General features: G+C 43.5%; 1 protein-coding gene across 5 annotated transcripts in view; it reads right to left on the reverse strand.

The window, feature by feature from the left end:
* Nucleotides 1–14141, reverse strand: part of FAM168B (family with sequence similarity 168 member B) — a 39721-nt gene extending 25580 nt beyond the window's left edge. For 3 of the 5 annotated variants that reach the window (XM_015093296.4, XM_060409601.1, XM_060409597.1), the window contains exons 1-2: nt 13886–13976; nt 4230–4310 (exon numbers count right to left, since the gene is read on the reverse strand). In XM_015093296.4, the coding sequence (XP_014948782.1) occupies nt 4230–4299 (70 nt within the window). In that variant the 5' untranslated portion in view covers nt 4300–4310; nt 13886–13976. Of the gene's footprint in view, nt 1–4229; nt 4311–13885; nt 13977–14036 lie in introns of those variants that run through there. The other 2 variants (XM_060409598.1, XM_060409600.1) reach the window with 2 other exon arrangements.
* Nucleotides 14142–17221: the final 3080 nt, after the last annotated feature.

Raw genomic sequence — 17221 nt, forward strand, 5'->3', positions numbered from 1 at the left:
TAAGGCTCCAGTCGCCCGCATCCAGCTCTCTCCAGGTCCGACGCACTTCTGGCAGCCTTGCAAGTCTGGCTTCCAGCTGCAGAACTCCCCAGGCTCCAGGGAGAATCTAGGCTGCAGAGATGGTCCCTGGAGGTTCAAGTCTAGAAAGTGCTGCCCCTTCGGTGTGGAAGTGGAGGGAGAAAGGGTGAATGTAGCAACGGTGTAGGGTAGACAGGGGTGAGTGCCCTAGGAGCCTTTGAGAAAGAAACCCCAACCCCCTGCAACTATCCATTGATGCCACAGGTTTTCAGAGCCTTTTGAGAAGAGATGCCTCTTCCCTTACTTCTGTGTTGAAAACTACACAAACCCAACTTTTCATCCTCTTGCTACTTTGCCAGAATTTTTTTTAATATTGTTCTTGGCTTACTTGGTTTTCAGTTCCCTAAATAGCAGTTTTGAGCTGTCCAAGCTATTTAAAAGTGTTCTCCTTAAATTGAGACTAAACTCTACTCTTTTGGAAAAACTACCTTCACTTCAGAGGAGATATTCTTTTCTTCCCATTCCTTCCTTCCCTGATGGTCCAGCGGCTAAGACTCTGCGCTCCCCATTCAGGGGGCCCAGGTTCTATCTCTGGTGAAGGAACTAGATCCCACATGTTGCAACTAAGACCTGACATAACCTAAATAAATTTAAAAAAAAAAAAAAGGCCAGTCAAACAACTCTGAGCACTAAGCAGAATAAACACAAAACACAGTCACGTCTAGTCATTCCACAGGAGAAACATAGATATGTTAAAAGCAGCAAGGAGGGAGCAGGGAAATGCTACTTTCAAAGAAACAAAAATGACAGAAACCAGAGGACGACACAACTGCCTTTAAAGTGCTGAGAGAAAATAACTGCCAGCCTGAAACTGCACACTCAGTGCGGCAGGCAAAAAAAAAAAAAAGGGGGGGGGGGAACTCCTCAGAAGAAATATCATCAAATCCCTGGAACCTATAAATGTTACCTTATTTGGGAAAAGGTTCTTTGTTGACATAAGTTAAGGATTTCAAGATACTCATCATAGATTACAGGTGGTGGGGGCCTAAACCCAAGTGTCCACACTGTGAAACACAGGTAAGAAGGAAATGATGTAAACAAGAAAACAGAAGCTGGGATGATGTGTGCACAAAGCAATCTACGCCCCAGAAATTTCAAGAAGCAAGAAAGGATTCTCCCCTCCAGCTCCACAGGGTGTGAGGCCCTGCCACACCTGGATTTTGGCTTCTGACTCCCACAGCTGTGAGAGAATCAATTTCTATGGTTTTAAAGCCACCATCCTTGTAGCTATTTGTCACAGCAGTCACAGAAAACCAGTACACTCATCAAAAATAGGGTCAAATGAAAGCAAAATAAAAACATTTTCACAAAGAAAATTCCCTGCTAGCAGACACGCAGTAAGAGTGGGGGAGGAGGGGTAACTAAAGGGATTTATCCCAGTAAAAGGAAAATGATCCCAAACAAAAAACATATAGATACAGAAAGCAATGAAAATAATGTGTGAGTTAATGTTGACTGCACAGAATAAAAACAGTAATGTCTTAAGGCATGGTAATGATATACAAAAGAAGGGGGGGCAAAATGTGTTGTAATTGTTAGTCATCACTAAATAGTAATTTTTTCAAAAATTAATAGAAGGAAAAATTTAATGTAAAATATTTGGTTAATCCAAAAGAAAAAGAAAGTGAACAAAACAAATACAGGAGCTATGAATTAGGAAACAATAGTAAGATGGTGTATACGAACACAATTATTGTCATCCCTCAGTATCCCAGGTTCCAGGACATGATACCCAAAATTCACAGGTATGAAGGACTGTATGTCAGCTCTCATGTAACTACAATTAGATGTTCCTTTTTTCCCATTAAGTGTGAATTTTAGAAAATTATGGACAAGCCTCTCCATCTGTTCGTATTAAAGTATAGAATCGTAAGCATAAAATGGTATAAAGGTACTTTCTTCCCTTGTGATGTCTTGTTTTTGGTACTAAAGTTATCCTAGCCTTAAAATCAAAATACCTAGAGTGGCTACAAGTTTCTACACTGAACTTTTGCTGATCAGAGAGTTTTATCAAAGTCAAGGAGGTCAAAATACTAAAAGCAAGGCAAGAGATAGGTTTAACTGCTAAGTCACTTCAGTCGTGTCCGACTCTGCAACCCCATAGACGGCAGCCCACCAGGCTCCCCCATCCCTGGGATTCTCCAGGCAAGAACACTGGAGTGGGTTGCCATTTCCTTCTCCAATGGGTGAAAGTGAGAAGTGAAAGTGAAGTCGCTCAGTCGTGTCTGACTCTTCGAAACCCCATGGACTACAGCCCATCAGGCTCTTCCATCCATGGGGATTTTCTAGGCAAGAGTACTGGAGTGGGTTGCCATTGCCTTCTCCAAGGTATAAAGAAATGAATAAAATAAGGATCAGTTATAAAATGTTAAAGATTTAAAGTTTCAGAAATTTCCTTTTAAAGAGCAAAAACAAAAAAAACCCTAAGAAGTACAGACCTGGTATATGGCAGGCAACCAGTATTTCATTACATAGTCTATCAGGCAATGCTAACACCACCAGGTTTTACCTAGTCCCTGACTTCAGATCTACACAGGATTCTCTTCAGCAGACTACCTGGAACTCTGTTTAAACTAGTGCAAATACATTCAAGACAGGAGGTCTCACCACTGAACTATTTTTTACCAATTCCAGAAAATCCTGTCACTATTTTTCTTCTAGTCTCTCTACTCAGTCCTTCTGGAGCTTTTAATTCTCCTCAAAACTTCTCAACCTAACACCTCTATTTTGTAACCAGTCTACTTCCCCTTCCTCATGCTGCAGACTGGTCCCTCCTCTAGCAGTGTTTGCCTGTGGTTTAACTGGAATTCTGTTCAAATGCTTTTTTTAAAGTTCCAGTTGGTTCTTTTTCGCTGTGATTCTTTCTCTTGCATCTTCAGTTATTTTCAGCACGCTTGTCTGATGTGGTTTCCACCTGATGTTCCATTCCTGCTGTCTATCATGACTGGTGACGCAGACACGATGAACAGCAGCACGGTGTTTCATAATGACTCTGACTTACCAGGCAGAACTCTGGGCCACCCGCACAACCTGGACTGGGAGCGCTTGCCTTCACACAGCTCTGCACTTGTTGCTGTCAGGTGCTTCAGCGGCAATGCAGCCCAGAGACTATGTTTTTTGTTAAGTTTCTCAATTTATGGACCCCTCGGAAGGACAAGTAATTCAAAGCAGAATCCAAAACATTCTTGAATGGTTACAAATTCTTAGAAAAGACTTCTTCCTTCCCAGAGCCCAAGCTGAAATGAACTTCTCCATGGAACCAGTATGGACTGATTTACTTACCTCTCTTATAGGAGGAGTATCACCCTCTGGAGGAATCAGACTGACGAGGGGTCCCACTCCAAATCCCAGCCTTAAGAAGAGCAGAGACTTTACTTCGTCCCCAAAAGGGTTGCTAAAACCCAAAAAGAACAAATGCCCCTAGGGTAGGCACATCAACTCAATGGCCAAATACTCTGGTTTTTATGTCACCTTCATACTTAGCTGTAGAAATGGCTTTCTTGCAAAAGTTCAGTTAAACATTTTTGAAATGTTTCTTCAATTTTTCAGGGGTTTTGAGCAACAGGGCTTTAAGAGTATCTGTCCCACCATATTATCTAAACCCAAAATTGTAATGTTACAGACAACTATTCCTTTCAACTAGGGCAACCATTTGCTATTTTTGACCATCAATTCCTATTCTCACAAATTTTGCTTCACCCTATTTCAGCCCATGTTTGAATAGTAGGCTTCATCAAGGTGGAGAATGTGGCTCAGGCATAAATTCACCAGTGGGCTCCCCTTCCTGATCCAGGGGGCTGGCATGAAGAGAACAAGAAGTCCCACGGGGCTTTCCTATAGAGCCGGATGAAGAGACTCACAGCCAAGGGAGGGGCTGAGCACCATACCACAACGGGGAGAAGTGTGACCTGTGACCCACACTGCGACAACACTGAGGAAGTGAAGCTGAGCACAGGAAGCAAAGAAACCAGACCCAGTCCCTACCCTTGGAACCACCAGATCAGGCTCTTTTTCAGTTCCATGAGCTGACACATTTTCTTCCTTATCTAAGCCACGTGAGCTGGGTCTGTCCATTAACAGCATTCTTAATGACACAGAAATGGACCATGTATTCAAAGTTTAATAATGGAAACAAAATTTCACGTGCTTACCTGGATAACCAATTCCTTTGGCATTTGCATAGGGTACCCCAGAAGAACCCGGGCTATAAACAGGATTCATGATTTCAAGAACTAAAAAGGGAAAAAAAGGGATTTAGCCAAGCACTTTTGTTCTCAGGTTTTTCTCCATCATCAGTCTCAAAAGAGCAGGTAGCAAGAGGCCCTTCTCTAATCTGTTCTGAAATGTAGAGACAAGGCACTCCACGCTGCTGCTAACCAACAGAGAACAGAAAAGGAATGCCAAAGCCCTAACGGGCGCCCCCCAGGACACGGCACGCTTTGCTTTATAACACTCGCGTCCATCAGAAGCTAAGGAAAAAAGTGTTCTCCATGTCCCTGTTTTTTAAAACAGTTAAAAACAAAAAAAACTATAAGTAATCTAAATGTCCTTATTGCAGAGAACAGTCTTAACGAGATCTATCCAGAGCATGAAATACCATGCAGCTGCTTTTTTAAGTGTTTAAAAGCACAGGATGTTATAACGATAACTGGGGTAAAAGGGGAGGCAGTGCAACACTGAAATGCAGTGTGACCCCAAATGCGCACCTACGCCCTGGGCATGCGCACCTCCAGCTTAGACGGAAAACTACCTGGGAGGAGAATGAAGCATGAACCATGAATGCCTCTAGATGGAGCGGTTTAATGTTCTTTTTGCACCTTTCTCTATATCTGAAACAACACGTTAAATTATATACTTCCTAAAAATAAATAAAATTTATGTGTATTTCCTAAAAGAGACAAATTAACTACAGCAACTCTACTAACCCAGTCAATGTTCTATAATTCACAATCTTCTTTGCCTGACAAGTTCAAGAATTTGCACAGCTACAACCATGGTTTTATCCCTTCCTCTGAATTTTATCACCCAATGCATTCTTAAAGTGTGAGCTTAATTAAGACTATTCAGTATTCCTTATCCAGTAAGTCAATCACTGACTTACTTGGTAGTAAGGATTAAAGGGATCTTAAATTTAAAAATAAAAACAGCAATGGGGGAGGGGGCAACAGGCATATGGAAACTCTGCACTTTCTGCTCAGTTTTGCTCTCAACCCAAAACTGCTCTTAAAAAATTAAATCTATTTAAAAAGAAAAACAGGCAGTTCTCTGGTGACCTCGCCATTAGAATTCCGGGCTTTCACTGCCATGACCCACGTTCAATCCCTGGCTGAGGAACTGATATTCCACTAGCTATGTGGTTTGGCCAAAAAAAGAGAAAAACATAAAGTGTACATGTATTTGCCAGTGTCTGCCTGCCCCACTTGGAGAAGGAAATGGCAACCTACTCCAGTTCTTGCCTGGAGAATCCCAGGGAAGAGGGAGCCTGGTGGGCTGCCGTCCCTGGGATCACACAGTCGGACACAACTGAAGCGACTAAGCAGCAGCAGCAGCAGCAGCAGCCTGCCCCACTGCATCCTCAGCTAGATTGTACACAGGGAACTGGAACTTAGTCCTGTTTGCAGTACCTCGAGCCCCAAAGACAATGACACACACAAAAAGGTGCCACTATCTGCTGACTTTCAAAAAGACACATGTACTTCCAAACACTCTTGGCATCAAATTCCATAACAAAGACAAAATACAAAAACACACCACTTCAAATTTCTACCTCAGCTTACTGACTTAGAATATTCACAACCAAGCAGTTCAGTACACAGAAAAGTATACCTGGTCAAGTCCTTAGCCTGCGCAGTTAAGTTCCAAAGCAGACATTAATTGGAGATGTCAGTGACTGGGACATTCATTACCTAAATAACTGTCTTATTTCTTTAACTTCCAAACCAAAAGGCAGAACAAAATCTGACATGACATCCACAACCACAGCTAAGACAGAAATCTAGATCAGTGCTGTCCAAAAGAACAAGGATGAAGATGCTCCCTATCTGTGCTGTCTGATAGAGCATCCATTAGCTATTAATACAAGGAAACAATGAGCACCTGAAAAATGTGGCTAGGATCGGATCTGATTTTTTATTTAACTTCAGTCTGAATTTAAATAGTCGTGTTTGGCTGTAGGCTACCATACTGGACAATGCAAATCTACAGAACAGTTTAGAAACAAGGAGAGCAAAGCCTAAGAAGTAGACATGAAAACCAACTGTATTTTACATCACAGTTTAAGAAGAAACAAATCGGTAACTTGTCAATCCCCATGAGCTTGCACTTTTAACCCATTCTTGGTGGATCTACAACATAAGATGTGGAGATTTTTCACATATTTCATCTACTTCTCTGGTTCAACGATCATTTCTGGAAAACTGAATACTTTTCAACACTATTTCTCTATTCTGTGCCAGGATCTAATTTCATTTTCTTAACTGAATACGTAAAGCACTACACAAAGGCCACAGAGGGGGGAAAAAGACAAGTCACAGTCCCTGTTCTGAGCTCACCATCTAGAAAAGTGCTGTCCCAGAGAACTTTCTGTGAAGATGGAAATGTACATCTGCTCTGCCCACATACAGTAGTCACTACCTGAACGCTTCAAATGTGGCTAGACCAAGGACCTACACGTTAGCTGAGCTCTGAATAGTAACATGTAGGTGGTGGGTACTGTACTGGACAGGCAGGTCTGCAAGTCAGAAGACATAACAATGATGATTCGGGGCCAGAGTGTTAAGGGCCATAAAGGAATAAAGTGTTGTGAAGGTTGAGTGGGAAGAGCAAAAGTTTAATGCAGGAGGAGAGGAATGGTCAGGAATAACTTGGGATTGCAAAGGTGGTATAAGCTCTCAACAGGTAGGATCTTGAAAAGCCACAGAAATTAGAAAATGCAAGATGCACTTTAGGGACACTTTGCAACTGGGCTTGTTTGGAGCTTGGGCTACATGTGAATCAACAAAGAAGATTATGGAGACATAGGTTAGGTTGGAACTATCACATGGAGACCCTTAAATGTGGGGCTGTGCAGATGTCATCTGGTAGGCAATGAAGCTGATGAACAGCATAGCAGTTAAAGACAAGAGCTACCATTTGACCTGGCAACTCCACCCCTAGGTATATACCCTAGAGAAGTGAAAACACATATCCACACAAAAACCTGTACCTGAACTGTTTGTAACAAAATTATTCATTACAGCCAAGAACTGCAGACAACTCAAAGCACTGAATACCACAAAGGCTTTCCTTTCACAACCTTACAGTCTAAACTACTAATAAAATCTTACTCTACATTTGCCACTAAAAAAAATGTACGGAATTACACTTGAATTCTAAATATCATACATCCAAACTACCCAGAAGTTATAGTTCCTAAAAGCATTTATGCTTCCCAAGAGACTAATAACTATTTCCTAAAGTGATTAAGAAGTTATAATTAAAACTTACAGGTAAAAAAATAACAGGATTAATGAAAGAAAAAGTTGCAGTTCCCACTTCAACAAAAAGGTTTGCACAAGGTCTATGAACAATACCGTACCAGCTTCTTAAGTTACTTGTTCAAATGATGAGATTCCCCTAAGATGCTGACCCTCAAGGGCAGAGAAAATAGCTTATTCAGCCCTGGCCCCCTGCATCTCTCTAGTCCAAAGATAGTTCATATGCTCTGAATGTTCTCTAATAAATAGAACTGTCCAACAGAAAATACAGGAATCTGCATAGCAATAAACATGAAATTGAGATGGTTATATAAAATCTAATTTAGAACTGTTGGAATATATGCTTATTGATTGTTGTTGTTCAGTCATTAAATCATGTCCGAATCTTTCCAACTCCATGAACTGCAGCTCGCCAGGCTTCCCTGTCCTTCGTTATCTCCCAGAGTTTGCTCAAATTCATGTCCACTGAGTCGGTGATGCTATCTGACCATCTCATCCTTTATTTTGCCTTCAATCTGTCCCAGCATCAGGGTCTTTTTCAATGAGTCAGCTCTTCACATCACATGGCCAAAGTACTGGAGCTTCAGCTAAAATTCTTCCAATGAATATTGAGGGTGGATTTTCTTTAGGATTGACAGGTCTGATAGCCTTGCAGTGCAGGGACTCTCAAGAGTCTTCTCCAGCACCAACTGAAAGCATCAATTCTCTGGCACTCAGTCTTCTTCATGGTCCAACTCTCACATCTGTACATGACTACTGAAAAAACCATAGCTTTGACTATACAGACCTTTGTGGCAAACTGATATCTCTGCTTTTTAATACACTGTCTAAGTTTGTCTTAGCTTCCTTCCAAAGAGGAAGCGCCTTTTAATTTCATGGCTGCAGTCACTGTCTGCAGTGATTCTGGAGCCCAAGAAAGTAAAATCTGTCACTCTTTCCCCTTTTCCCCTTCTATTTGACATGACATGACAGGACCAGATGCCACAATCTTAGTTGTTTTTTTTTTAATATTGAGTTTTAAGCCAGCCTTTTCACTCTCTTCTTTCACCCTCATCAAGCTCTTCAGTTTCTCTTCACTTCCTGCCATTAGGGCAGTATCATCCGCGTATCTGCGGTTGTAGACATTTCTCCCAGCAATCTTGATTCCAGCTTGTGCTTCATCCAAGCCAGCACTTCAAATAATGTACTCCGCACAAAAATCAAATAAGCAGGATGACAATATTACAGCCTTGACATACTCCTTTCCTAATTCTGTACCAGTCTGTTGTTCCATGTCTGGTTCTAAATGTTGCTTCCTGATCCACATAGATTTCTTAGGAGACTGGAAGGTGATCTGATATTCCCATCTCTTTAAGAATTTTCCACAATTTGTTGTGACCCACACTGTCAAAGTGAGTCTTTAGCACTGTCAATGAAGCAAATGTAGATGTTTTCCTGGAATTCCCTTGCTTTCTGTAAGATCCAATGAATGTTGGCAATTTGATTTCTGGTTCCTCTGCCTTTTCTAAACTCAGGCCTTCTTAAGTGAACAGTGCAAAGAAATCGAGGAAAAAGATAGAATGGCAAAGACTAGAGATCATGTCAAGAAAATTGTAGATATTAAAGGAACATTTCATGCAAGGATAGACACTATAAAGGACAGAAATGTTAAGGACCTAACAAAGGACAAAGAGATTAAAAAGAGGCGGCAAGAGTACACAGACAAACTACCAAAAATGGGTCTTAATGACACACATAACCATGATGGTGGCGTCACTCACCAAGAGCCAAACATCGTGGAGTGTGAAGTCAAGTAGGCCTTAGGAAGCATTACTACAAATAATTAGTGGAGGTGATGGAATTCCAAGCAGAGTTATTTCAAATCCTAAAAGATGATGCTGTTAAAATGCTGCACACAATATGCCAGGAAATTTGGAAAACTCAGCAGTGGCCACAGGACTGGAAATGGACAGTTTTCCCAACGTCAAAGAATGTTCAAACTACCATATAATTGTGCTCAGTTTATCGATCAGTGGACATGAATGCTGAACCCACTGACCAATCTTAACATCAATAAGAGCAAACTACTTATTTTTTTAAATTTTTATTTATTTTGGCTGTGCTGGGTCTTCACAGCTGCTCGAGCTTTCCTTTAGTTGTGCTGGGAGGTGGCTACTCTCCAGCTGCTGCTCCGGCTTCTCATCTGGCAGCCCCTCTCGTTACACGCCACAGGATCTAGAGTGTGCGGGCTTCATCGCTGCCACTCCTGGGCTCTAGAGCACAGGCTCAGCAGCTGTGGCACATAGGCAAGTGGGGTCTTCTTAGATCACGGATTGACTCCATGTCTCCTGCATTGGCTGGTGAACTCTTTACTACCACTAAGCAACCAGGGAAGCCCCCCCAGGCCACCTGTTACGTGCATCCTCATACCACGGAATCACTCTGCATCATCTGAGATGTACTGCTACAAAAATACTAAAATCTGAATCCAGTGCACCCTACACATCTACCTCCCAGGTGACAGAAAAAGGCAGGAGTTAGAGAAAAATACTGAACACCATAAAGCAATCAGACAAAGCCAAAAAGAGGGAATCTAGAGGGCAAGGGGTCACTTCTTCAGTAAGTCAATGGTCTGGGAAAAGGCGGACAGTAGGGAGAAGGATGGTTCTAGATTAACATAGATTTAACAAAGGCCACAGGAGGTTTTTGTTTGAATCCTGATTTTAAGATGGAAAAAATTATAAAAAGGTATTTTAAGGATTGAGGGGTACAAACAAACATGGGCTAGATATCAAATGGCATTAAACAATCATTAATTTTGTTATATGTGAGAATAGCATTTTGTTATGTAAAGATGCATTGATTTTTAGAAGTGCGTATTAAACTGTACAAGGGTAAAAATGACACGATGTCTGTAATCTAAAACATTTTTTTTCTTTTTATTTTAATTGGAGGCTAATTACAATATTGTGGTGGTTCTGCCATACATTCACATGAATCAGCCATGCGTGCACACGTGTTCCCCATCCTGACCCTCCCTCCCACTCCCCCCCCCCATCCCATCTCTCAAGGTCATCCCAGTGCACCAGCCCTGAGCAACCTATATAATGGGATTGATACGTTGGGCACATGGCTGTATGTTGCATTTGCATACTTTTTAAGTAATGAAAAGGTAAAGGTAAAAAACCACCATCACCACTCTGCCTGGGATTTTAGTGCCTATGGTCACCCAGAAACCACCAATTTCCCAGTCTGATTTGGTATGGTCCAAGAATCCCAATTTCAAGGCTAGAGCCAGAAAGAAAGAAAGAAAGCGAAGTCACTCAGTCCTGTCCGACTCTTTGCGACCACGTGAACTGTAGCCTACCAGGCTCCTCCATCCATGGGATTCTCCAGGCAAGAATACTGGAGTGGGCTGCCAAATTTCCTTCTCCAGGGGATCTTCCTGACCCAGGGATCAAAGGCAGGTCTCCCGCATTGCAGGCAGACGCTTTACCCTCTGAGCCACCAGGGAAGCTAGTGTCACTTTTTTTTTTAAGTTTCGCATTTGTAATGATGAAAATGTCAGAATTCCTATGGGTGGTTTGACATCTGCAGCAAAATAGGTAAGTCTCAGATTAGGGTTTCAGAGAAGGCAATGGCACCCCACTCCAGTACTCTTGCCTGGAAAATCCCATGGACGGAGGAGCCTGGTGGGCTGCAGTCCATGGGGTCGCGACTGAATGACTTCACTTTCACTTTTCACTTTTATGCATTGGAGAAGGAAATGGAAACCCCCTCCAGTGTTCTTGCCTGGAGAATCCCAGGGACAGCGGGGCCTAGTGGGCTGCCACCTATGGGGTCACACAGAGTCGGACACAACTGAAGGGACTTGGCAGCAGCAGATTAGGGTTTAAAAAAGATAACAGCAAAAATTTCTCAACTTGAAATCTAATAATCCTCAGAAAAAAAGTATATTTAGCATCCATCACTGTACTAATTTCTCTAGTCTCAAAATATACCATGACCTACACAAAGTTCCCACACAAAACAGTAATTCTAAAACTTTAAAAAAAAGAAAGTGAAGTCACTCAGTCGTGTCTGACTCTTTGCTACCCTGTGGACTGTAGAGGCCTTGTGTATTATTTTTCTTCATACCAAGAAAACTAAGGTCAAGGGGCTTAAATTCTCTCTCTCAGACAGCAATATACAAGATAAAATCCGAACACAATCAACACTGGAAAGTCTAGGTAACACCTGATAACATCAAGAAGAGCACATAATAAGACAGACTCTGAACGCCTCCAAACTCGAGCTTCACTATCAAGATTTCCAATCTGCTGGGAGACATCCACATATTTCTGCACAGAACTTCAAAGATATAGGCATAAAGTGGAACACAGGCATAAGAAAAGTAACCATACCTCTATTTGGCTGGTGTGCTACTGTTTTAAAATTGCTCTCAACTGATCAGTGAAAAGAAGCTGTTTAAATAAGACAAGTTTGGGAGGCAAAAATTTGCCTTTAGGCTACCAAACCTATTTAAAAAAAACCTTAAAATAATATTATTTATACGCACTTAAGCTTCTTTTTCCCAACTCTAATCCTCTACCTCTGTGGCATTACACTCCTCATTTTCTCATTTGAAAATTGAAATAATTTTGACATCACAATTCCGTCTAACCTTAAAACGCAAATGAGTTGAATGGCAGTTGTCGAGTAGAATACTAAGTAAAAATCTAACAAATCTATCAGGCCTGGATAAGAGGGCAGAGGCAGTAATACCAATAGCAGTTTCCTCCGCCCTTCTGGCTTGTAGGATCCTTCCCCTATTCTGAAGAGCAGGAGGCAGGAAGAGGGGATGCTACCTGCTCCGCGTGTCTAGAGTGACTGCTACACAGAACCTAGAGAAAGGCTGCAGTTTCCAACTCTTAAAGCCTGCAGGGACCTCTACCACACCTTCAGTTCAGTTGCTCAGTCGTGTCCAATTCTTTGCGACCCCATGGGCTGCAGTATGCCTGGCTTCCCTGTCCATGGCCAACTTCCAGAGCTTGCTCAAACTGTCCATCCTGTCGGTGATGCCATCCAACCATCTCATCCTCTGCAGTCCCCTACTCCTCCCGCCTTCAGTCTTGCCTAGGATCAGGGTCTTTTCCGATGTTCTTCACATCAGGTGGCCGAAGTATTGGAGTTTCAGCTTCAACATCAGTCCTTCCAATGAACACGCAGGACTGACCTTTAGGATGGACTGGTTGGATCTCCTTGCAGTCCAAGGGACTCTCAAGAGTCTTCTCCAACATCACAGTTCAAAAGCATCAATTCTTCGGCGCTCAGCCTTCATTATAGTCCAACTCTCACATCCATACAAGACTACTGGAAAAACAGCTTTGACTAGAGGCACCTTTGTAGGCACACCTTAGTTTGTCCATTTAGTCACAAATACGACTGAACGGAAGTAATTATGCAAACACATACTAAAGCAAGCCCACCCTATAAACCTCAAAACAAAAAAACTTCACAATGTGCACCATAGTACCTTCAACAACAGAACAGTTGGCCTAATTCTTTCCTGTCAGAGCAAAATTAACCCAATCCTTGTTTACTTAACCAAAGTTCTAAAATGTGTCCCTACTATTATTGCCAAGTTTTTCATATACTACTTGAGACAATAATCTTAAAAATTACACAAGGGTGACTTGAGAATTTAAGGAGGGGGAAGGAGACAAACCTTTCACTTAAAGAAAGCCTTGCTTGGCAAAACATTCCAAAATACTTTTATATATGAGTTTAATGAAGCACTAACTCATACAATCCATTAGATGCACGCTTATATACACTATAAAACAGGAAGACCCTATTCGTGGACGCTGTAAAGGCGCACCTCTCTTTCAAAGTGAACCAAGGCTGGGCCACGACACGTCTTTTCTGGATAAAACATTGAAACCCTTTCAAGCTAAAGCTTCTGCCAAGCAAATGGAATAATGTTTACTTTGTGAGAAAAGTGGATAGTTTACACACTGGAAACGATAAGATCCTACGAACCGAAACACCACCCCATTGCTTCCCCATTTTTTGCATTTTCCTGATCTGATCACCTGGACCTTAAAAAAAAAAAGACCCAGAGAACACTGCTGTGCAACAAACGCCGCTCTCGCCCGCCCAGGGGCAGCTTCCCCGCCGCCCACGCCGCACCTGCCAGCGCGCCCTGCAGCCCAGCCCCGCCTCCCTCCGGCAGCACCCGCCCGCCTGGCCCCGCGGGACAAAGCGCCGCCGCGGGCCCGACCTTGGCGCCGCCCAAATCGGCCGCACAAAGCGCCGCACTTCCGGCCGCGCACGCCGCCGCCAAGTCCGCCGCCCGCCCCGCCCGCACTCACCGCGCCGCGAGGGCAGACTGGGCCTCAGTGATCAGAGCTCGCCGGCCCAGGGCGGGCTCAGCGGTCGGGGTCGGTGAGAGGCGCGCGCTGCGTAGGCCTGCCCGTTGCGGGGCTGAGCCGCGAGGCCCGGGTCGCCGCCGCCGCCGCTTACCCGGCCCGCGCTCCCGCTCGCCCCGCTCTGCCCGGCCCGCCTCTCCGCAGCCCGCGCTCCTCGCCGACGCTGCGCTGCCGCCTAGCCCAAACCTCACTTCCGCCTGGAGCCCGCCTTGGCGGGGGCGCGCCGACACGTGACCCGCCGGCGCCTTCCGGGCTCCGTGTCGCCGTGCGCGCTCCCGCCGACGGCCGCGAGGCGACGGGAGCTGGAGGCCTCCGGGAACTGTCGCGAACAGAGGCCGTCGGGCCGAATTTCTGTGGTCTCGGCGTCTGGCGCGTCCAGGGCGGGGGGGTTCAGACAGAAGTCAAATGGCGCCCGCAGGATATCTGTTGACTCATTCGAATAAACGCTCCTGTGGAATATTTTTCCTTAGGCCATCTTTGGGTTCCTACTCTCATGGTATGGAAAGGACCCAGTGGAACATAATTATAGTGGAACATAATAACTTCTTAAGGGAAAAAAAATGTATTCGATTTCGTGTGTTTAAATAGCCCCGCACTACAGGAACCCTTGTGTAAATGCAGGCGCGGCGGTGGGGGCGCGCTCCTCCCCAACGCCAGGCTCCGTCCCCCGGCCTGTGTGGTCGGCTGTCGGCTCAACTGCGGGACCTCCCGAGCTCGCGCGCTCGGCGCTCTTCGCGTTCGCCGTTCTGAGTGCTCTGCATTCGTTAAGTCACTTGACACAATAAGTCGTTTTACAAATGAAGCAGTTAAGGCACGAAGAGGCTGACAAGTTCCTTCGAGAGCAGACAACTTCTTGGAAGCCGACCAGATTGAAACCCGAACGTCTGACTTCAGGGCACTTGCTCTTAAAAGGGGACTTCGGGGTTTGCGCTTTCCCAGAGCTGCTCTCAACTATTTCTGTAACGTTACTAGGGCTCCCAGGTTCCCTGCGTGGATCTGAGAGCCAGTGGTTCTGCCTTGGAGAAAGGTGGAGGAATCCTGTGGTCTCTGCTCAGCTGGGAGGGTCCAGACAGTCTATCTTTCCCTGACCAAGCCGAGAACATCTACAGTTCCTAAAGACTGGTTGACATTTCTAAGATAGAAGTGCATGTTAAAATGCTACCCACTCCAGTATTCTTGTGCTTCCCTTGTGGCTCAGTTGGTAAAGAATCAGCCTGCAATGTGGGAGACCTGGGTGCAATCCCTGGGTTGGGAAACTGCCCTGGAGAAGGGAAAGGCTACCACTCCAGTATTCTGGACCAGAGAATTCCATGAACTGTATAGTCCATAGGGTTGCAAACAGTCGGACATGACAGCCACATTCACTAAAATAGTTGCAAAGGACTTGATTTTTGTCACACGTTAGAAGATGGTTTTAAATACAACTAGATGTTACTCTTAACCGTTGTAATACAGACACTATGGTGATTTGAGTCCCACTGAAAAGTGATAGTGAAGTCGCTCAGTCGTGTCCTACTCTTTGCCACCCCGTGGACTGTAGCCCACCAGGCTCCTCCATCCATGGAATTTTCCAGGCAAGAGTACTGGAGTGGGTTGCCATTTCCTTAGTTTCCATTTTAAAAGTACATGAATAAAGGGCTTTTCCTCGTGGTTTAATGGTTAAGAATTCACCTGCTGATGCAAGGGATGCAGTTAGATCCCTGGTCTGGGAAAATCCACATGCAGAAGAGCAACTACGCCAGAGCAGCACAACTACTGAGCCTGCCAGCCCTAGAGCCTGTGCTCCACCTTAAGAGAAGGCACTGCAATGAGAAGCCCATGTACCCTAAGGAAGAGTAGCCTTTGCTCATGGAAACTAGAAAAAGTCCTTGCAGTTTAAGGAAGACCCAATAAGCCAAAGATAATTTAGAAATACATGAATAAGTTCTGTAACAGTACAGAATTCCATTGTGCTTTTTCTTCTTAAACTCCTGTTTGCATACCACTGTCCGCACAGAATTTAACCCTAATATTAATATATTTGTGTATTTAGTCTCTCTATTTTTTAAAATCATTTGTATCTGTCAGGATAGCTAGGAAATGCTGCAGTAACAAGCCCCAGATCTCAGTGTTTTCACACAATAGAGAAGTTTATTTCTCACTTAAACATCACATCTGGAGCAAGTGGAATCATCTAAAAAACTATACTAACAAGAGCAACCAGTGATTATCAAAATGGGAAAAAATATAAGGTATCTAAATTAACAACGAATTAGAAGATATGATGGAAGAGAAGATCCATTTTATACAAGGTTGATTATTTATAGATAAAACAATATATAAAAATAACAATAATACCCAGAGATAAAACTTGCATAATAGTTGTGAAAGGTCTATATGAATAAAATTTAAAATATGCACCAAATCACACAAAAAACCTCTTAAATACATGGAGAAAAACATATTATTCTTGGATAATTTTTTCTAAATTTATGAATGTAATACAATTCCTATCAAACACCAATAATTACTTTTAATTAGGTAAAGTGATTCTGATTTACACATGAAAAAATCAACAAGAAAAATCAAAAGCAAGAGTATCTGGAGAATTCCCTAGCAGTTAGGACTCAGCTTTCATTGCCCAGGACCCAGGCTCAGTTCCTGATTGGGAAACTAAGATCCTTCAAGCCAAAAAATAGAATATTTGCCAGGAAAACATTGAGGGCAAAGAGTAATAGTAAGGGTGCTACTAGACCTATCGAAATAAGAAAATGTATTTAAAATCCTCAATGTGGAGGAGCTGGAAGGCTTTGAACAAATATTTGCTCCACTCATGATGAAGGTTGGGAGCTGGAACAACCATAACGGAGGGTTATAAGCATTCATCGAGTGCCTGAGGCTGGGAACGGATGACGAAGGGTCAATACGCCCGGCCTTGAGGCATTCAAAGGCTTCCTTTTGACCACCTGTTTCTTGGAGCAAGGACTGTTGTTTCATGATAAGACTCCCTTTAGAGTTTCGACAAGGCTATGTTATGTCTTGGGCGGTGGGAACTGTATTTTATGCTTGAATGCTTTGATGTTTATCGAGAAAGGCTACGTGCAAGTCTGCTTTATGCTCTGTTCCCTGAGACTATAAAACTGTGCAGCTGGATAATAAACTTTGTCAGTCCAGTAGAGGCTGTCCCTCAGTGTTCCTTTCAGAGCACGGTTCTCTGAGCCTTACACTCAACCAACAAAGCAGTGTGTCACGGATACATGAATAGACAGATCAGTGAAATAGAACATTCAGAAATACACT

The sequence above is a fragment of the Ovis aries genome, chromosome 2 (genome assembly GCF_016772045.2).
Source record: "Ovis aries strain OAR_USU_Benz2616 breed Rambouillet chromosome 2, ARS-UI_Ramb_v3.0, whole genome shotgun sequence".
NCBI classification, from domain to species: domain Eukaryota; kingdom Metazoa; phylum Chordata; class Mammalia; order Artiodactyla; family Bovidae; genus Ovis; species Ovis aries.